We start from the raw sequence: 19,847 nt of genomic DNA on the forward strand, positions 1-19,847 counted from the left end.
TACTTGTAGATGGAGAATTTTATGTACAATATTAAGATGAATTGAAGTCATTGCTAGCTTTTAGTAAAATAAATAGATGAGTGGTGGAAATATGAAGTCTTTGTTGGTTGCATTTTATGTTTTCAGCCCTCCTGACTGACCTATTCCTGCCTTTATTCCGTGCCAGGTCTCCTTCCCCAGGTTACGATTTAGTCGCAGAGCCATTGGAATTGCTGAGTATATGAGATATTTCACTGATACAGATGAAAGCCAGAGGATAATATTAAGCAAAGTAACAGTAACATACAATCTTCCTTACTGATAGTCTCTTCAGGTAGAACTCTTGATAGCTATGAAACAGATTGCTGAGGGTGGTTTAACGACGTAGTAGGTGTACCTGAAGTGCCTAAGCTGGTTGTGGGAGTGCCAGCTTGGACAGCATAAATTTATTCAAAAGGCACTGTGCTGCCTTATAGGGGTTTTCTAGCCTGGCTCAGTGCTACCTAGGAGGTCTTGATACTCTTCTGTCAGCAGCATCATCACTTATCATTGTGCACCATCTGCATTATGTTTTATATTAACCTGTGGTATTGCTTTATCCACATTATCTGACCTTTCCTTCCCCCTCCTTTTCTGAATAACTGGAAGTTGACTATGGATTTTAAACTACAGACTATGGTATCTAGCATAGTATCTTAGAGCCTAATCATGAAATGGAGGAACTAATATTTATCATATTTTTGTTTTCCTGGTTTTTTTTGTGAGGAGAAGTTGTATGTGCAGTGTAGTTTCTTGGCAAGAGTCTTTTACATAGCTGCTTCTGTGTGTGGTACCTTATGTACATACTGCATGCTACAGGTTTTCCATGTAAAAATGGAAAGGTGAGAGAAATGGAATTGAAGGAGAGGATAATGTGTGTGAAGACCTGGAAGCCCTCTGAGTGCTTACTGGCCAGTCTCTGGACCATGAGAAAAATGTGTTTCTTTAAACTTGTAGAAGTGAGGAAATGAAAAATTGCCACATAGAACACACGACCTTCTCTCCCCTCTTAATGAGCAAATGTCTTCCCATTACAACACTAGCTCAGCCCTCTGTTCTGGAGGTGGCAGCTTGCATTGTGTCCTGTACTGAAGTATATTTTTGAATACAACTTACCGTGATGCGAGGACAAGTTTTATAATGACAATAGCAAGCTTTTTAATTAAAAACAAGATAAAAAATACGTATTATTAGGTGACTTGACTTTTAGATTCAGCATTCCAACTTGAGCCTGCAAAAGAATGTCTTCACCTGAAGTTTAATGAAGCTTGAGTATAGTTTCAGGAGACACTGTCACAGCAGGTTGAAGAAGTTGCAGCCCTTTGCCACATTCATTGCTATTTCTGTACAGCAGTTCATCTCCTCTGCGCTGTAGACGAGATCACTAAGTACAAGTTGCTGTAAATTATGAAGCGACAACCAGGTTAGTTCTGCCCCTGTGAAAGTGAGAAGTTATACTCAAGTCTTGAGTCGTCAGTTGTCTTGAAGTATTCATGGGAAAGTGAAGAGATGTACAAGAAAATGAGAAATTGTTTCCCAATTGGGGAAGAGTCCATAGAAGGGAGGTATGTCTTTCCTGAATAATATGGGACAACACCAGCTCAGGCCTATGGGAAGCAAAAATAGTGGAAAGCACTGATGCTTTTGGTGGGAGTATGTTAATTTACTGATATTCATTCTCCATGATCCTGAGTGCGAGAACGAAGAAAAGCAGTTGTCTTAAAAATAAAAACAGATGAGGAAGAAATACAGGAGGGAGAGGTAAGTTTCATGTTATGTATGCTGGGATTGAGGGCCTGAATCAAAGCAGCAAATCTGAACCGTGTAATGATTTTAAGTAATGGTGTTGCAGCAAAACATTTACAAAACAAGCTTAGTCTCCTTTGTTTTAGCTGAGATGGTTGCTTAATGCTAGAAGAAAATAGAATGCTTAAGTAATGAGGACTTTGATCTGATTCAGTTCCAAGTAATGTCTGCTTAGAAAATCCTGATTAAAGATTTCCTTTCAAAAGTTGTTTTCTTTCTCTTCCCCCCCCCCCTTTTTTCTAAACCTTTTTGTAAAGGCAAGGCTTCAACTTGTTTGTCAATGGGCAGATAACAGCTACTTTAAGGAGACTCTGCTGCCAAAGGAAGTCACTGCCCTTATGTATCCGCTAGAGATACAGTTCATGTAAGTGCTCCCCAAGTTAGCTTCAGGCAAAATTTGTGAGAGTAGTTTAAACAACTTAAAAAATCATGTGAGCTAACTTGACTCTTTTTCTGCCCGATGTGAATTGGGAAATGCTCACGCAAGCGTTGCAGAATCAGTAGCTTACAGCAAAGGGCTGGTAAGGAGTATCCAATAGAGGTGATAATTTTACACCAGTATAGTCAGATCCCAGAGGGTGTATCTCCAAGGCTTTCAGATATCTTTGTAAACTGTCTTGGTTAAACTAGTATAAAAAGCTAGACATACAGGTTTCATGCTATGATTTGAATTTTTTCTTTTTTTCTTTTTTTCTTTTCTTTTTTAGTTTAAAGTCAACAAGGAGTAGGTTTGGGTCAAACCAAAATAGCCTCCTTTAAACCAGGTTTATCAATGAAAGAGTGTATGCTGCCTTACCAGCTTTGTAGGTGTAGCCCAAAGGCTGCTTTCCCTGGAGATAAACACTGTATGTATGTTTTGCACAAAAAAAGAGGGACCTGCAATGCAGCTGGCCAGTGAGGAACTGAACTTCCCCAGTTTAACCGGACTTGAGCTGAAGACTCTGGTTCATTTCCTCAGTATTAGGTCTCTTGCAACATTGCTTCTCCAGCTTTCACTTATTTTAGTTTGTTTGGCTTTATGTTTTAGGGTAGTTTGAAAGAGAAGCATGATTATGCTGTTGGCTGGATGCCCAAGTTTAGTGAGGAAAGGGAATGAAATTGCTAGAAGAGAGAAGATTGGGGCAGGGGCGTGTCTACCAGAAGTTGGAAGCACAGCATATGTAAAAACTTCTTTAACCCCAAACCCCATAGGAAGGGGTTAGAATTAATCCCTATTTTCAAACATGGATAAACAGTTCCACTTTGCATCATCTCTGCTGTAGCAGTACATGCGTTGCAGTTTGTATTCTGTCTGTAGTGTGTCCCGTTTACTGACCCGTCATAAGGCCCAGCTGGTAGGTCATCTGACTTCCTTCATCTGCCTCCCTTTTAAAGCCACTGAATTCCGCTCCCGGCTCATCTGAAAAGCGGTTGCATCTCATTCCTGAAGTGTTTGCTTTGCTCCACCATGTGCCATCCTTAAAATATCATGCTGTATACACAGGTACATATCTGTAATGAGCAAAACTTGGGATTAAATCCCTGATCATAACCGTGTATTCCTACTCTGAAGAGAACTCTGTCTGTTATTAGAAGTAAGTGTGTGTGTGTGTGTGTGTGTGTTAAGGAACCAAAAAAAGTGCAGTTTTGTGGTTGCTATTAACCAGCTAGTCCAAATCCCAGCTACTGCCAAAAGTCGTGATCCCTTTCTTCCCTACACATGCAGCCACACATTCTTTTTGTCTGCCTTATATTGATGTTAGAGATTACACAACTGCAGCATGAATCAGATCATGCCTCAGAAGGGCTGAAAACTATTTGTGGCATCAGTTTTTTGCAGGATTTGATCTCAGTAATGAGACCCAACTGGCTGTGTGGCTGCACAATCAGGGAGAGGATGATAACACATGGCCAGTAAGTAATCGTTCCCTTTACTGGCTTAGAGTGGCTGACTGTGAAGCCAGGGTCTACACTGAAAAATTAATAAATAATACTTGACGTAACAGTTTGATCCATTTAGGCTACTGATTTTCCTGCTCTAGAGCCAACTAGAGGAAAAGCAACTGGAGTCAATGGAATATTAGGAGTTCTCAGTTCCTTGCAGGACTGGAGCTTTTCACTCTTGCCTGTTCTCCAGTACCCACACAAGAACGACTGTATAATGGTGGTCTATAGTTTCCAATGGTTTTTGGGTTTTTTTTTTATTTTTAATAAACAAGCAATATTATTCCTTGCAAAAGGAAAATTAAATTATTTCACAGAGGAAGTGGCATTGTATTCCAAGTTGTTACTGTGATTAGAATGTTTATCCTCTTCTTGCAGTACTCATGGGGTCTGCTCCTGTGAGAAAATCATGCTGTCGTTGGGAATGTGCTTTCTTGTCAGAGGATGTACAGCAGCTGACATTAAGTGCAGGGCTGTAAAATATGTGTTTGTGTTTAGTCAGTGTTTTTTATGGTGCCACCTGTGAGGTTTTCATTCATGTGTAAAAGAGAAAGCTAAACTACAGCAAATATGCATTAAAATCATGTGGAGAGAAAAAAGGGAGGGAGAATGGGAGTTGGTGCTTAGAATCTTCTGTTTTCCTCTTTGATCCTAGGTATGACCGAGTTTTCTTATTTAGTGTAATTAAAGTTCTTACAGATCTTTGTACATAGATTTTTCTAGTCTTAACAGAGAATGGTGAATGTTGCAGAGACTAGGCTTGGTAAGAGAATTGTACTTGATTCATTCTTGGTTTTATGTGACGTGTTTTAATGGAGAAGAGTTGAAGGGGCAACTTAGTGCTAAAAAAACTAGTGTAGTTCAAGTAATTTGGAAGCCAGTTTCTGCAGAACTCCCTTGTGTGTCTGTTCTCAAGATGCTCCTGAGTTAAAAACCAAAAAAGCAAGCCAGGTTTCATTTGGTAATCTAGGTGTTGAAGGAAAAGGTAAATGCTTTGGCCATAATTCTTGCTCGCTAAAAATGCTTCAAGCAAGGGATTTGTGAGAGTTCTTCAGAGGAGTTTTCTTGTTTTTTAAAACCTGTGACAAGAAGCTTTGTTATTTGTATTGAATATTCCAAAATAAAAGTGTAGCCAGAGGAAATAGTGTATGTGAAACTTTGATCCACACATCTGAAACTTGACGATGATTTGGCAGTGATTTGAAACAAGTTTTATAAAGGACAGTGTTAGGCAGCTTTGGTTAAAAGCATGCTACAAACCTTGTCTTTAGCAGACAAGGCAGAAAATCTAGAGGGCTGATTTCAGTGTGAAGTGTAATCTTTCAATTTGTTTTGCATGTTATGCAGTATATTCTCAGGTTGGTCAGGTAGGCTTTGGTGGTAAGCACCTCTGCATTCCAGGTGTAGCACCACCAAGTTGACATTTGGAAGAAACCACTAACCTTTGCCTCGTTTTCTGTAACTGCAGAAATCATAGCCTGTTCATGTTGCAAAAACCAGCAGGTTGGAGATTCTTGGTTACAAAATGTTAGTCCATGGAAATGGTTAAAACACAGTTTAATGCTGCTAGTACTGCTGCTAAGTAGGAATGAGATTGTACATATCAAGAATGGATCTACTGAGAATTGAAAAGTGATAAGTGTATGAAGGACAGATCATATGTCTGAATCTAATTTTCCGTCATGAAATATTGGAAATTAAAACTAGAAATTAGGGGATGTATTTCATTACAGTGCTACAAAAATAATGTGGGTGAAAACAGTCTTCATTACACCTGTTACTCGAGTATTCCAGCTTGGGCAGTGGTGCTATCGCATCGGCAGTGTGCATTACCTAGGTAAAACAAAGAAGAAACAGCCTCGTTTTGGTTCGGTAAATGCCACCTTCTTTCACCTTAACTTAATAGGTTTACAAGAAGTGTATCTTAGATACATGGGAGAATAGTTGGGAAAAGTTCAGGTTTGACAGGACTGGCAAGTAGAAGGTGAGTCAGGAGATGACATTTCTGAGGTTTGTTTTTAATGAGGGTATGACAAAAGTGGCAGTGTTATATCACAGCAGGCAGGAAGAGGTACAATCACCCCTCCTGTGTCAGGAAATCCTCCAAGTGTGAAATGAAGCTCTAAGGATGCCAACATTTTCAGTGCTTAGAAAGGAAAACATTCCCAGATACTGAGTACAGAGACCAACAGCATCAGAATTATATCACAGAAGTATTCTTTTATGATGATTTCTGGTTTTCTTGTGCAAGAAAAGTCCGTACAATAATACCAGTAGCTCATCTGCTTAGGGCTATGTTTCATTTTATTCATTTTCTTTTAGTAGCTTTATGGGAATGTTTCCTAAAAATCAGCAGGATCGCAAGCATTGCCCTTCTCAGATTTTCATTTCAAGTTCTGAAATGTTTGGGAGGTGAAATAAATGAATTGATAAAACCAGGATGAATGTTTATTTGGCTAATAGAATGAATGACAAACAAAAAGTGGAGTTAAGGTTTATATAACAATGTGCTTCAAATGCATTTGGAATGTAGTTGTTCTAATAGAGTTGATTCTAAATGTCATAATTGAGCGATCAAATGGCATCAAGTTCCTCAAAAGATCTGTTTAGTGATGCTATCTGAAAGATGCCTGTAACCTAAGCAGTTAGGGAGCAGCCTGACTCTTCCGGAGCAGTAGTTGTAAATGAGTTGTTAAGGTGAGCCACTTTCCATATCTGCGAGATTACATCAGCTACTTCAAGGATATTCTTCAGTGTGATTGTGGTTTTGTTATCATTGTGAAACTGTGGAGTTTGCTTCTGGTCTTTAAGTTGTGTATGTGGAAAAAAAAGTCTGTTTACACAGTTCCAGATTTTGAACATATTTCTTCTTGAACAGCTGTGCTTTGTCCTCTTACAGCAGTTCATTCTGCCTTTTGCTTTCTGTCACTACACTGGCTGTCAGCCTCCTGGTCATTGATTGGCTTGTCTAATTATTTATAAGAAGATCTATTTTTGTCTGTAAGCTGCAAGCTAATATATCTTAGATTTGTCTGTTATAAAAGGAAGACGATGAATGTGCTTTTAAGTTACAACGCATGCTTCATAGTTTTAGGGAAAACAGAATGTTTTCTTGCCCTTCAAATGAAGTCGTCCTAGTTGAGGGCAGTATATAGCAGCCAGTGTCACCATCAGGATTCAGATCAATTCACAGATACCAGTAATGTTGCATCACTGCAGCACATTCATGGCTGATGTCACACAGCTGCAACTGAGTTATTATAGAAGACATGATGCATCATGGGTGGGAGCCCACAGTTTACAGCTGCTGACATAATGTCACAATCTCTCTTACGTTAGCGTTTTGCCAGCGGGTGTTATGGTGGTTGCTGACATTTGGTTTTGAATAGACAGCCAAAAACCTAGTCTTTGCTGGTTTAAATTTAAAAATAAATAAATAAATAAATTTAAAAGTGTGTGGGGAACACATGCAGATATCTGGTGACAACAGGCAGATTTTTATCAACAAAATTTTGTAGCACAGCCCAGGCCTAGAACTGACTTTCATTGTCATAGTTAATTGGAACGAGAGCAGAAGCCATATTCCCATCACAGCAGGATTAGTGGACTGATCGCATTAGCATCTCGTGATGAATTGGAATTCACCACCGCCCAGCTAGTTTGAGTGCCAGCAACAGTTGAGCTGGAGCTCCCTCTCTTTATAGCATGTGTAGTGGGTTAAAGTACCCGGTACATTAAACAGTGCGTCTTTATGCATCGGTGATTTTCCTTTGGAGACAAAATTTGTGTTACAGCTTAAGTTAAAGATGTGTGAACACAGCCCTGCTAATTTTGATGTTAGAGGAACATTCTTCTTTGAGCAGGAAGAGTTTACATTTAATGCCAAATTATGCAATTTTGAACGTAGTGTATTCTCTAGTCGCATTTAACATTGAATTTGCTGGCTTTCTGAATGGAATCCCAATTAAGATGGAAAAGGTCAGTGATCTGACTCGGCTGTGAGATTTCATTTTGTATTTGTACTGTTGGCTTTTTTATCTTTTACAAAGAGCTTAGTTCCAAAGAACGCTTCCCCTTTGCCAAAATTCCACATGATCTTGCCTTGAAGGAAAAGCATCCATTTTAGCAGACTAGGAGAGCCTTTTTTTAAAGCAGATTTATGGTAACAGTGATTTTAACCCATGAAATGTGAACACAAACAAGTCAATCCTAGTTCAATTTATAATAGCTATATTTCACACATATGCTTATTCGTAGTGAAATTCAGCATTTGTGCTTTTGGGGGGGAATTAGTCGTTTGCTCTTTGCAGTTTATGGTATTTCAAGCAGCAAGGGTGTGCACATACATATTAAAGCAAATAATCTCCATCACGCTGATTACTCCTTGCTTGATATGAGAGTTACCAATTGCTTCTTAAATCATGCTATATTTGAAAAAAAAAAAAAAAAAAGGAAAATTTAAATAATATCTCACTACAACATTCTGTCATTTTTTCTGAGAAATGGAGATAAATCTTTGCACAAATTTTAGTTTGCACGATAATTTGTACTATAACATCTTTTTATTTTCTGGTTGTTGAACAGTTATTTTATGCATACAGTAGCAGAAAAATATCACTAAAACAAGTTTTAATTGACAAGATATTTTCAATAAAATACCTTAGTTTTTGTTCCTTTACCTCACTCCCGCTTTCTCTTTTGGAAAAGCACCAGCTACTGCCGTACTGCAGGGTAGTATATATGTAAATATATAACCAGTCACTGGAGTGCTTTTTTCTTTACTTCTCTCCTGGTTTTATTAGAGCTGTTCCTTTCATTCAGATATTTTTAGGAAGAAGGTGGGGAAGAGGATGGAGTTATTGAATTGTTTCATACAATGACTGCTGTACTCTCTGCCCCATTTCTGGTCCCATTTAAGGTCCACTTTCTGGAGTAGGTGAGGGTTCCAGAGAAATTGGCCAAAATCAAAAATTTCACCGAGTCTTAGTGATGCTGTGTTCTGGACTTCGGGAAATTTAAATACTTGTTGGAGGTTTGCGGGGGGCAAGGCGAGGATTGCAAATAACCAAAAGCAATTCTTCATTTGCAGATTCAGAATTCACACTGTATTTTATCATATATTGCTTCTGTCTAATTCTCGAGGTATTCTTTTTTTACAGTGTAGCTTAGTCTTTTTTTTTTCTAGCATTTGCCTTTTTTTATGGTCCTGGCAGACCCTCCCTCTTAGGTCCCCATTCGAGCACATGAAATCATGGAGGCTGTGTATAAGACAGCATTCTCATGGCCGTTATGTGAGTGAAAATGCTGCAAACTTATTAACCAAACTTGTGATTGGTTAGACCCATTTTGAATGATTTAAGAGACTATACTGCAGCATCAAAATTCAGCTCTGGTTTAATCTGCTTTCTACTGAATTTCTACTGCTAAACAGAAATGCCAAGTTTTAAAAATCACTGTAGATTGAGGGAAGTCTGGAAAAACTTAGTCGTTGCTGCTAACCAGCTTTGATGTCTCTTTTCTATCATGCTCTGAGCTCGTTTGTTGTTTAAAAAAGTCTATTTTCATTTCTTCATACCTAATGTTATTTTGGAGGGAGTTATTTCTTTAGAAATACTAAATCATAGATTGTAATATATTAAATTCTTGACTAGTTCATGCCTTATGGTCTGCACAACATGTAAACACTAAGTTTTAAATGTTCTTTGGTAAGATAAAGTGAAACAAAAAGCGATTGAGAATTCTCATGTTTGTGGTTAAAACCTTTCCAAAGCAGAGTTGAAAGAAACTTTTTCATTGCGACTTTTCTGCCAGAAAATATGGCTCATTACTTGGGAAGCCTATTTCTTTGTTAAAATGGGTAGTATTAAAACAGACTTTGCTAGCACAGCTGTGTGAAGGATGGATAAAGCTGTGTGCTGAAGGATGTTAGTATATTGTGAGGTAAGTGGTGGAATTCAGTTCCATCCTCCAGGGTCCCTAAGAAAAACACTTGCACTTTATACATGAACCAATGTTGTAATAATTCTTTAAAATAAATAGGTGCTTAAACACGTAGTCAATGTGGAAGCTAAGTATTTTTTCTAAATTACTCTTGCTTGTTTCTTGTCATCTCTGAAATAATTTCCATTCTTCTCCCTTTCTTATATGGTAACATAAAAATGTACTGTGAAACCTTATGGCAAGTTGTATGTATCACAGATAATTTCAGTGATTACAAATACTATGATTGGCTGCACTTATTAGAAATTTTTCAGGATACATCATTTTTATTTGTGTTGGGACAGTATGTTTGTTTGGAAATCACTCTTCTCCTGTTACGTTTTACAACAATGTTGGCACAGGAGAGATCCCATTGGGAATGTCGCAATTTTGGACGTAGCATTATTGCATAGTTTTAGCACTATTACTCTGCTTTACATCTGTTGCAGCTCTACAGCTTGGAGGAGGGGAGGGTTGGTGTTTGCTGTCATTTTCACTAAAACATTAATGAGAATTAAATCATGAAAGTAAAGCAGAACAAACCTTAGGACAGACTAGTGTGTTATGGGAGATGGCTTGTGCAAAGTAAGTGTCCATTGCATAAATTCCCTTGAAAGTGCGTGCTGTGTCCATGCAGGATATACACAACGACTTTATTGACTCCTTTACTATGTACAGATTCTTAAGCAGGTTCTGATCAGATTCATTTGCTGTTTCCACTTAGGCTGGCGTTCGGCGAGTGCTTTAAATTGACAAAAGTAATCCCTGCCACCAGAACAGGGGACTCTGCTGCCTGCACCATCATTTTTCCCTGGTGCTGGCATAGGGTTTGTGGGGCTGTGCGGTTAGGTGATCAGAAAAAACGTATTTAATTCCGATCAGAGTTTCCCCCAAACTCTGACAATACAAAGGGCCTGGGATGAGCAACAGAGGTAAGAAAACTTTGAGTTTGGCAGTAGCAGGAAGCAGGATCCATCACAGTGGTCTTTCTTTGCATTTGACACGTTTATCTGATGTTTTATCTGGATTAGCATATGGTAAGATTAGGATGTTTATGGAAGCTGTCTTTAGCAATCTGTAAGTGCAGGTTTTTCTTCTCTTAGAAGAACAAAAAAGGGGGTGAAAAAGGTTGTCTCTGACAAAAATAGAAAAGGGGGGCAAAGATCTCGAAACGTTTTCTGTCATAAGGCAATTAAACAATTCTAGATATATAATGCAGACTTAATGCTGACGACTTCTATTGTTTCGTAGTTTTAGCTCCCACTATTAGAGCTGGTCGGAAATGTTCATTTAAAAGTGTTGGTTTTTCAAAATCAAGTTTGGACAAGTTTAAGCTGAGGTCATGTTTGAGCTGGAAAGAAGCACTTATTGTGATTTTTTTTTATTTTTAATTTTAATTTTTTTTTTTTAAATACTCATTGCTGAACAGACAAGGAGTTTTCTTATGTTCCCCATTACATTTTTGTATCGGTGGATTAGAAGTTTCCATGATTTTCATGTTTTCTTGTCTGTATGCACCCTACAACATCTGCTGAACTTTATATCCATCATAGCCTCTGCTATAGTTAGCTTCATTTGTACCTGTAGACTGAATAATGCAGCTCCTTCCCACCTGTACATTAAAGTACATCTGGAGGTTTTTCTCTACAAAGTTTTTCATAGTGATTCTTTCTACTGAGATTTTTAATTACTGGTTATTTATCAGTAGTAGCTCATGGCTTGTTCTAAGCATTGAGGTAGACCTAGAGTCAGTTCCAGCTGCACTTGGAGTGACCTCTTTTCCTTGGGCAGCCTAGAGCAGCATACATTGGAACAGTGGTAGGCAGGATATCCCTGAGGAGGGCTTTTTTACTCTGGAAAAGCGTCCCTTTAAAAAAAAAAAAAAAAAAGTCAAGAGACACAAGACCTATCTGCATTGGCAGTCTTTAAAAAGTAATCTATATTGGATGATTCCTTCATGGAATAAAGATACAGAAATTACTATGTCAGTTTATTGTATATGTTTTGGGGTGGGAGCTTTTATCCTCTTATGCTGATGAGGAGGAATTGAAATACGAAACAAATAAAGAAAATAGCAATTAAATATGGATATTTTTTTTTTAATCATTCATGACACCAGTTCAGGTTAGATGGGTTTTTACAATGAAAGTCTGCCCTCCCTTAAAAATATAAAGGTGAAGCATCAGTTTATTAAACAGGCAGTGTCCCTATAGGAACTCCCTGCTGACACAAGGTTCTCTTGGTGTGAGCATAACTCCTGTCAGAATTAAGAGCTGGGTGTGTTAGGAAGCAGGAGCTGTTAGTGTGTGTTTGTGAGAACTGTCCTTTGGCATTTATAAGCAAGAGCTTTCCTTGACCTTTAAAGAAAAAAGAACCCTTTGCAACTGCAGTATTTATCACAATGCAGCTTTTACTCTTGAAGGAGAGTAATACTGATAGATATTTTATACATATAGACTGGTAGTTGGAACTGGCTAAGGAAAAATATTGATTCTTCAAGTACAGACATTTGGTAGGAATTTTGGTTAAACTTTTGTCTCTTGCCAAGCAAGGAATGTATGATCACAAAGAAACAGTAAACCTTACTGCTAGCAGCAAGCAGAGCATTTCTCTGCAGCTGGGAAGACCCTTTATTGGAAATCCTTTCATTGCCTGATTGAGATTACAGGCTTGAACTGGTATCTCTCTGAAGGAGGGAATGCTTTGGCTAGAGTATAGAAGGCTTGTCTAAGGTGTGTGCCTCATGTTTCCCCTGTTGGAACTGTTACCTATAAATATGCATGCATCTATATGAAGTATATATTTTAGACCAGAAATTTGAAGCTGAGATTTCCATGTAGCAGAGAGTACCTTAGCAGGGGGCTGGGAGAAAAGTACTTTCTGATTCTTTTCATGACAGCACTGCCCACCCAATACCAACTCCATAATCTAAAGATGGTCCTGGAACAGAGATTTGAAGCAGGGCTTTCAACATCTTAAACTAGCTTCCTCTAAGCATAAGGCAGTTTGGGATATGAAAGTGTGACTATGAAAGGAGTGTTGCATCTGGCTCTCTTTTTCTCATTGTGGCTGTAAGATTTTAAAACATGTTGATTTATTTCATGTGTGAAGTGAGTCACTTCATAATCTTGAAACTTTTGCAGGCAGGACAGCGAAACTGATTCCTGTCCAACTATTCCCACTGTGTGACAGTGAATATACAGACAGTACTTGTCCTCATGAAGTTTTAAGATAGCTTTACTGAATGTTTCTTTTTTCCCTCCCTTCAGATTTGTCACGGAACAGACTGTCAGAGCTTCCAGCAGAAGCATGTCACTTTGTCTCCCTCGAGAGTCTTAACTTGTACCAGAACTGCATTCGATATATCCCAGAGGCTGTTTTGAACTTACAGTCTTTAACATTTCTAAATATCAGGTAACAATTGTCTTAGAAATTTTGCTTTAGCATCAGTAGTCTAGGTTTATAAATTTTAATGCATCCATAAGTAATGCTAACATGGTGTGTAATTACCACATTGTTATATCGTATGTCATTGAATCAAAGCAACCTGAACCAGTCTTACCCACTTAGGTGGATCAGGGAACATGAGGATTAAGCAGCAGCTTGGAGAAGTGGAGTATGAAGAAGAAACCTAATTCCAACTTAAAGGACTCACAAAATAAATTCCAGTAGTTTTCATGTGGAATACAGGCATGCAGACTGAAAAGAGATGATAGAGCTTTTGGATAGTCTTTACAATTCAGCTCTCAGCAGCTAAATAAGGCTTATGCAATTTCCCTTTACCTTCACTGTACTGGTGGCTTTTAAAGATCTTTCTCAAGCATTAACACTTCTCTGCCAGCATTAAAAGCTAGTTGCTGCAACTTAGCCTGTTGATGAAATTCAACTGTGTACAGCATCCTCCATTTGTAGAAGGTCTTTTAAGAGGTGTAGAAAGTTCCTCATCACAAATTGGCAGTGATATCAATCAAGAAAAACTTCAGGCTATTTCCTTCTGGTGTTATACTTTTGCCAATTTAGTATGCTTATGTTTCTTTATTTTCTTTTTTTATTGATGGTGAGAATTGTAGGAATAGGATATGAATCAGGTATGGGTGTCCTATTGCTATGATCTCTAGTAGGTGCAGTCCAGTTATCCTTTTAAAAGCTGCCGTTGGTTCACCTACTGCTCAGAACTTTTTTTTTTTGCTTTAATAGCAGGGAAATCTGGGTTTCAAGCATGAAAAAATACAGCAGTATATTTTGCTAAATGTCAACATCTGATCAAAGCCTTCTTTAAGATCCTAATAACTTTCTTTCTAATGATCCAGTCACTGCTCCTTGCTATGTTTTATTTTTAAAGGGAATCTTTCTCTTTTACAATCCATTCTCATCCTGCCTGATTCTCATGTGAGGTTACAGTCCAGTCATATGACCTCATATTTGCTTTAATAGTAGTTTATTATGAAATGTCCCAGACTGGATTTTGGAATAGTGAAATCCATCATACCAAGATACTTGATCCACATGACTTACTCAATTAGAAATATATTTTAAATATTCAGTAAGTAATGACTTTCTCTTTGGCATTTTGTACGTGCTGACCTGCAATACTACCTATCAGAAAGGTTTTTGCACTCTGTTCAAACATGTTCATTTGTGACAGAGGGTGGCCAGTTATTAGAAGCACCTGAAAGGGCACGAAAATATCATATTCCTCAGCACTGAGTTTGAAAGCATCTGATCAGGCTTGGTACTTGATATGCAGAGTTTGTTCACACATAACTAGATAAAGCAAGTAATGAAGAACGTCTTCATGGAACTACTTTTACGGTAATTATATAAAAACTGAGTTGATCATCTAAATGGAGTGTGCTTTTTGTATGTGTCTTTCATTGCATTAAAATGTGAGGTGATTTCTCATTTAAGTTCTGATGATTTTGTTTTCTTTCTGTCCAAAAAGTCGAAACCAGCTTTCAACATTGCCAGTACACCTCTGTAGTCTGCCACTAAAAGTTTTGATAGCAAGTAATAACAAGTTGGTTTCAATACCTGAAGAAATTGGACAGCTCAGACAGCTGACAGAGCTTGTGAGTATACAGTTATTTTTTAACTATTACCATTTGGTCTTCAGGTTTTAGTTGATGTGCTTAATAGGTTTGAAGGTGCTTCAGAAGAAATAACAATTTTTTAAACTGATCAAAATAATGCAGTAATTAGGGTGCTATCTGGGCATGTGCAAGATCAACATCCTGTTTCTCATTCTGTGATTGTAAACCCGTCACTTGTATGCAATGGCAAGTTACTTAAATCTGCTCTTAGCCTAAGGAAGATTTCTGCCATAGTATCTCCAACTATGTTTTGACTTTGTGTAGAGGTGTTCGAAAAGAGTTTGAAATATTCTGAGATTTTTAAAAATTTTTGTGTGAGGGAAAGATGCCTTGCACTGGAGAGCAAATGATCCATGTCAATTTAATAAGAGCCTTCCCTATTTTTGAAAGGAAGGCTGGATGGAATTAGAGCTCTTGGTGCGTTTGTTTCTGGCAAACAGCTTTTATGTAGCAAGCTGTGCTGTCTCAAATAATATGGAATAACTTGAATGAGATAACTTGAAATACTTCTACATCTGAATGCTTAATCTTTAAAGCTTTTATTTCCTCATGTATTTAAAATGAGAATAATGCTTCACATCAGCAATGAGATTTAATGAATATAAGGATCTGAGGTGTTATGTAAATAGTTGTCTTTTTCAGTCCCTAAGTAAAGCGCTACATATTCTAGTTAGCAGAGGTTTACCAGTCAGTGGTAACTCATTCTTTACTCTTGCTTTGTAGGATGTGAGCTGTAATGAAATACAGACAATTCCTCCACAGATTGGCAATTTGGAATCCTTGCGGGACCTAAATGTCAGAAGAAATAATTTGGTGCGTTTACCTGAAGGTGAGATAAAGGCTGTCAGTTATAACAGCAGAAACTTCAAGCACTTCTTCATTTTCAGTGTTTTTTCTTCCCCTGAGAGCTAGAAGCAGCGTACTTAATTATTTTGTAAGACACATATCTTTATACTCTAGGGTTTTTTTATACTCTCTTAATCTGCTGAATTGTATGTTTATTTTCTGTCTCCAGAGCTTGCTGAGTTGCCTTTGATTCGATTAGATTTCTCCTGCAATAAAATAACAACAATACCAGTTTGTTATAGGAACCTCAGACATCTGCAGACCATCATGTTAGAGAACAACCCTCTCCAGTCACCCCCTGCACAGGTAAACTGCAGCTAGAAATTCAGATGACTAGTTCAACTAAAAAGGGCAGAACGAAGTTATAAGCTGAAGGATTGTACTCCAAACTTTATTTAAGAACAAGAGGACTTTAAATAAATTGTATTGTCTAAAAATGTTAAATATACAGCACAGCTTGAAAAATCCCTTTTTCTTCTCTTGCTTTACTGTATTAGTGGTCTCACCTATGGGATATTACTAAGAATTCTACTGTTAGCATTGTACTAATGTTAGCTGAACATTTCTGCTTTCAGTGTAGGAGAGAGGAGGCCCTGTTAGGCAAAACGGATTTTGTGCCACTCAAATGTCAAAATTTTGACTGAGGCCTCAGTGCTGCTGTGTGCTGGTTCACTTTGCAGCAGAGTGCTCAAATTGGCCTTTGAGCTAGAAACTGCAATATGGTTAGTGACTAATTTGATTTTTAATGTGGGTATATAAGCCCTTGAGTATTACAGGTTCTCCTGTGAGCTGCTGCTTCTGAGTAAAGAGTGGCACTTGCTAAGACTGGTAGTTTCAATAGGGTTTTGCCTCCCTTTTGAAAGCAGACAGCTGTTAACTGGCTTCATTCACTTTAAATTTGAGCTTGCTTTGGCAGTCTGCCACTGCCATTCAAAGCTGGGTATGGGTGGGATGCATCTGTTCTGATGCCAAGGGTATAAATTCTAGTACTTGTAAATGCTTATGTCTTGTTTGCATGATGAAATTTCAGCATCCAGCTGACAAAGTTGCATGCAGACCAGATGTACTTGGAGGACAGCTTCCATTTGTCTGTCACGGGCATCCCATGATGCTCCACTATAGCCGTTTCTCTAAAATGCAGTGAGATTAGAAGAAAAGATGCATTGGTTGACATAACTGTGCTCATTTATTACTCTCAACTACAGGTTAAACGTCTGTAGAGTACTTTGAAAATGTATTGTCAAATTATACATACCTATTTTTTTTTTTTTTTTTAAGATATGTATAAAAGGAAAAATTCACATATTTAAATACCTGAACATAGAAGCATGCAAGATAGCTCCAGACTTGCCTGATTATGATAGAAGACCCATGGGATTTGGATCTTGGTAAGTTTGGCACAATCCAAGTTCCTAGTTTTTATGACGTTCAGGAAAATTTTGTCAGTCGTCTGAGTTTTTTAAAAAAATAGATCCAAGGATTGTTCTTTGGTAAGTGCATTGGTGGAGATGGCTTTGAAGAATATCATTTGTGTTATCTCATGGTGCATTCTAACAAGGTACCACTATATAAGAAGCGAGGAGCAGTTCAAAGAAAACCTGGGCAATATCATATGAAAGGCAGTGTTAGAGTTGATATACAGTAAGAAGAGAGTGTTGGTATCTTCATAGTACAGGGGACGTGCTCTCGTGTTGTTAACATGTGTGTTCAGTTTATAAGATCTTAATATTTTCCATACACTTACTGAAGTATATCCCTGCTGTGATTTTTAACCTTTTGTACAGAATTTTATAACTGCTATGCTCAAACTGCAGGTGTAAATGCTGATCTCCACCCCATTAGTAAACTGTTATTTTTGGCAAGCTTTCACTTGGCACTATTGCTTAGCATTGTAACACAAATATTGGAACAGTCAGCCGTATCAGCTGCTAAATTAAGATGTCTAGAGAAAAGCAGGAGTTAAGATTTATTTCTGTTACATGATATAGAAGAAAGGGAGCCAGTGAAGTATGAAACTAAATATATATGAAAATTACCTCAGTCATCTTGGAAGGCGGTAATAAGGTGTGGAGGAGTAAGTTGCTAAAGGATGTACCACTGTCTTGGCAGCAATAAAACACAAATCAGAGGGCCTTACAATAAATCATCATGAGTCAGATTTGTGAAGAAGAATTTGCATGAGGGACTAACAGAGTGATTCCTCATCAGCATTGAATGTCTTAAATTGTATTTTTCTAAATGAGGTCAACATATGAGCATTTTATGAGTGTTACTCAGTTTCCTAGAGTATAAGCTGTTGCAGACGGTTTCTGCATAATACTGAGGATACTGTCCTGTTACTGAAAAGAAAAGGCTCTAAATGATAAGATGTCATGATCTGTTTATCTCTAGCATAGTGTGTTTGTTCTTTAAGAGAAATTCCAACAAAATCAGTGGGCTATGTGCTTAGTGATTTATTGTCGTCTGTAGTTGTATATTACTATGGAAGTTTTCATTAATTACTTTTGTGAAATGAGAAGAATTAATGTATTTTAATCATAGCTTGGAATTATGAATGTAAAAACAAGAGCAGAACTGATTGAGGATGCTTTCTCTAGAGTTGTTTCCAGATTCAACTATATGAAATGAGCTTCAGCTGGCTTTCCTTTAGCTGTATTTCCATCCCCAAGAGGAGATAAGAGTTGGTGATAGAATAATTTGTTGTTACCGTGCTCTTTAGGGCATTTAGTGTTGCAGGTGATTCCTCCTGTATTCGTGTATCTATGGAAGAACTGTCCATGGATCAGAGTACATATTAGGATAAAATGGCAGAATGATCCAGTGGAAGAGAGGATCCCAAATTATTATATTCTTCTGGAACTTGGGATGAGAGAAATAAAAGCATTCAACTACAATATAGTTAGTATTTCCAGGCAAGTCACAAGAGCTTTTATGTTTGTTATCTTCAAAGGTGTCACAAGAGCTTTATGCTTGTTGTGTTCAAACGTGACCAATAGAAATAAGATATCAGTCAGGACACCTAGACTTTGTTGCTGTTTTATCTGATAAGCTAGGTGAAATACTGTGGAGGTTAAAAATCTGAAACTGAGTGGTAGAGATTCTTAAAGTTTAAGGAAGTTTGAGTTGTGCTGTCAGTTCACTCTTGATCAAACATTTTTTTAATAACAAAGTTGTTAATACTGCTAATAAAACAAGATACTCTGAAACATTATGGCAGAAAGTGTGGTTGGGAGGTTCTAGTGCACCTAATTATTTAGTTTAGCCTTGTCAAATTATATCAGTGTCTTAGCAGAGTGCAATCTTGTATGTTACAGTCCTTTTCTAAACATAAGCTATGTGAAATTTATCTTGCAGCAAGTTTTGATCTGCTGCAGCCAGCCTCTCATTTGCAACACTGAAGTTCAGAGCAGCTCAGGTTGGTGCTGGAGTGAATGTGATTGAGAGGAGGCAGAACTGTCAAAGCTGTGTAGCAGTTCTTTTGGCACTGAGGCAGACTGATACAGTCTGGAGTTAGAAGGTTTAAAATCTGAAGTACTCATGCGTGAACCAGTGTAGTGGATATTCTGGGACTTGGGCAACTGTTCTTTCTTACAGGAGGTAAAAATACATGTTTTAGTGTGGCTTTGGAGCTGTGTCTTTGAAATGTTGGCAAGTATTGTCTTTCCTTTGGCTATTGGCCTTACCAGGCATTTAGCTTCTCATCCTTTGATTTCAAGCCTTACATAGCTTCCCAGGTAAGTTGTAGTTGCCCCAAAATGCTCTGATCTATCCAAATGCCTAATTGTTGTTCCTTGTAGATTGTTGGTCAGGGAGGAATAAAAATCTTAAGCCTCAACTGATTTCAGGATGGCTGCTGTATGATTATAAACGTGTGAAGTGTGCAGCATTGAATAGCTGTTTTTAGATGTGAGAGTTGGGGAGACAGAAAGTAGCTTTCATGTTAAAAAGGAGAAGAGTCCTGGGAACAGTGATTATGAATTTTTGAGCTTCCCGATAACCTTAGTGTTAGATGTATAGCTTTTCAAAATCTCTAATTGAAAAGGAAGGCTAAAAGAAGAAACTTTATATCAAAATACTTCCCTATTTTTGAGATGTAGCCAAATAGTCATTTTGATGCCTTTCAATTTGCAATAATTGTTCAACTTACAACAGGGTTCTCGGGAGATTTTGAAAATATTGATGCAT

The 19,847-nt window shown here is 37.8% G+C and overlaps 1 protein-coding gene across 1 annotated transcript in view; it reads left to right on the forward strand.

The window, feature by feature from the left end:
- Positions 1-19,847, forward strand: part of LRCH3 (leucine rich repeats and calponin homology domain containing 3) — a 64,067-nt gene that overhangs the window by 15,886 nt on the left and 28,334 nt on the right. The window contains exons 2-6 of the mRNA XM_050902470.1: positions 12,996-13,140; positions 14,669-14,795; positions 15,540-15,645; positions 15,832-15,968; positions 16,941-17,050. Coding sequence (XP_050758427.1) covers positions 12,996-13,140; positions 14,669-14,795; positions 15,540-15,645; positions 15,832-15,968; positions 16,941-17,050 — 625 coding nt within the window. The remainder of the gene's footprint in view (positions 1-12,995; positions 13,141-14,668; positions 14,796-15,539; positions 15,646-15,831; positions 15,969-16,940; positions 17,051-19,847) is intronic.

This window comes from Gymnogyps californianus, chromosome 10, assembly GCF_018139145.2.
Source record: "Gymnogyps californianus isolate 813 chromosome 10, ASM1813914v2, whole genome shotgun sequence".
NCBI lineage: Eukaryota > Metazoa > Chordata > Aves > Accipitriformes > Cathartidae > Gymnogyps > Gymnogyps californianus.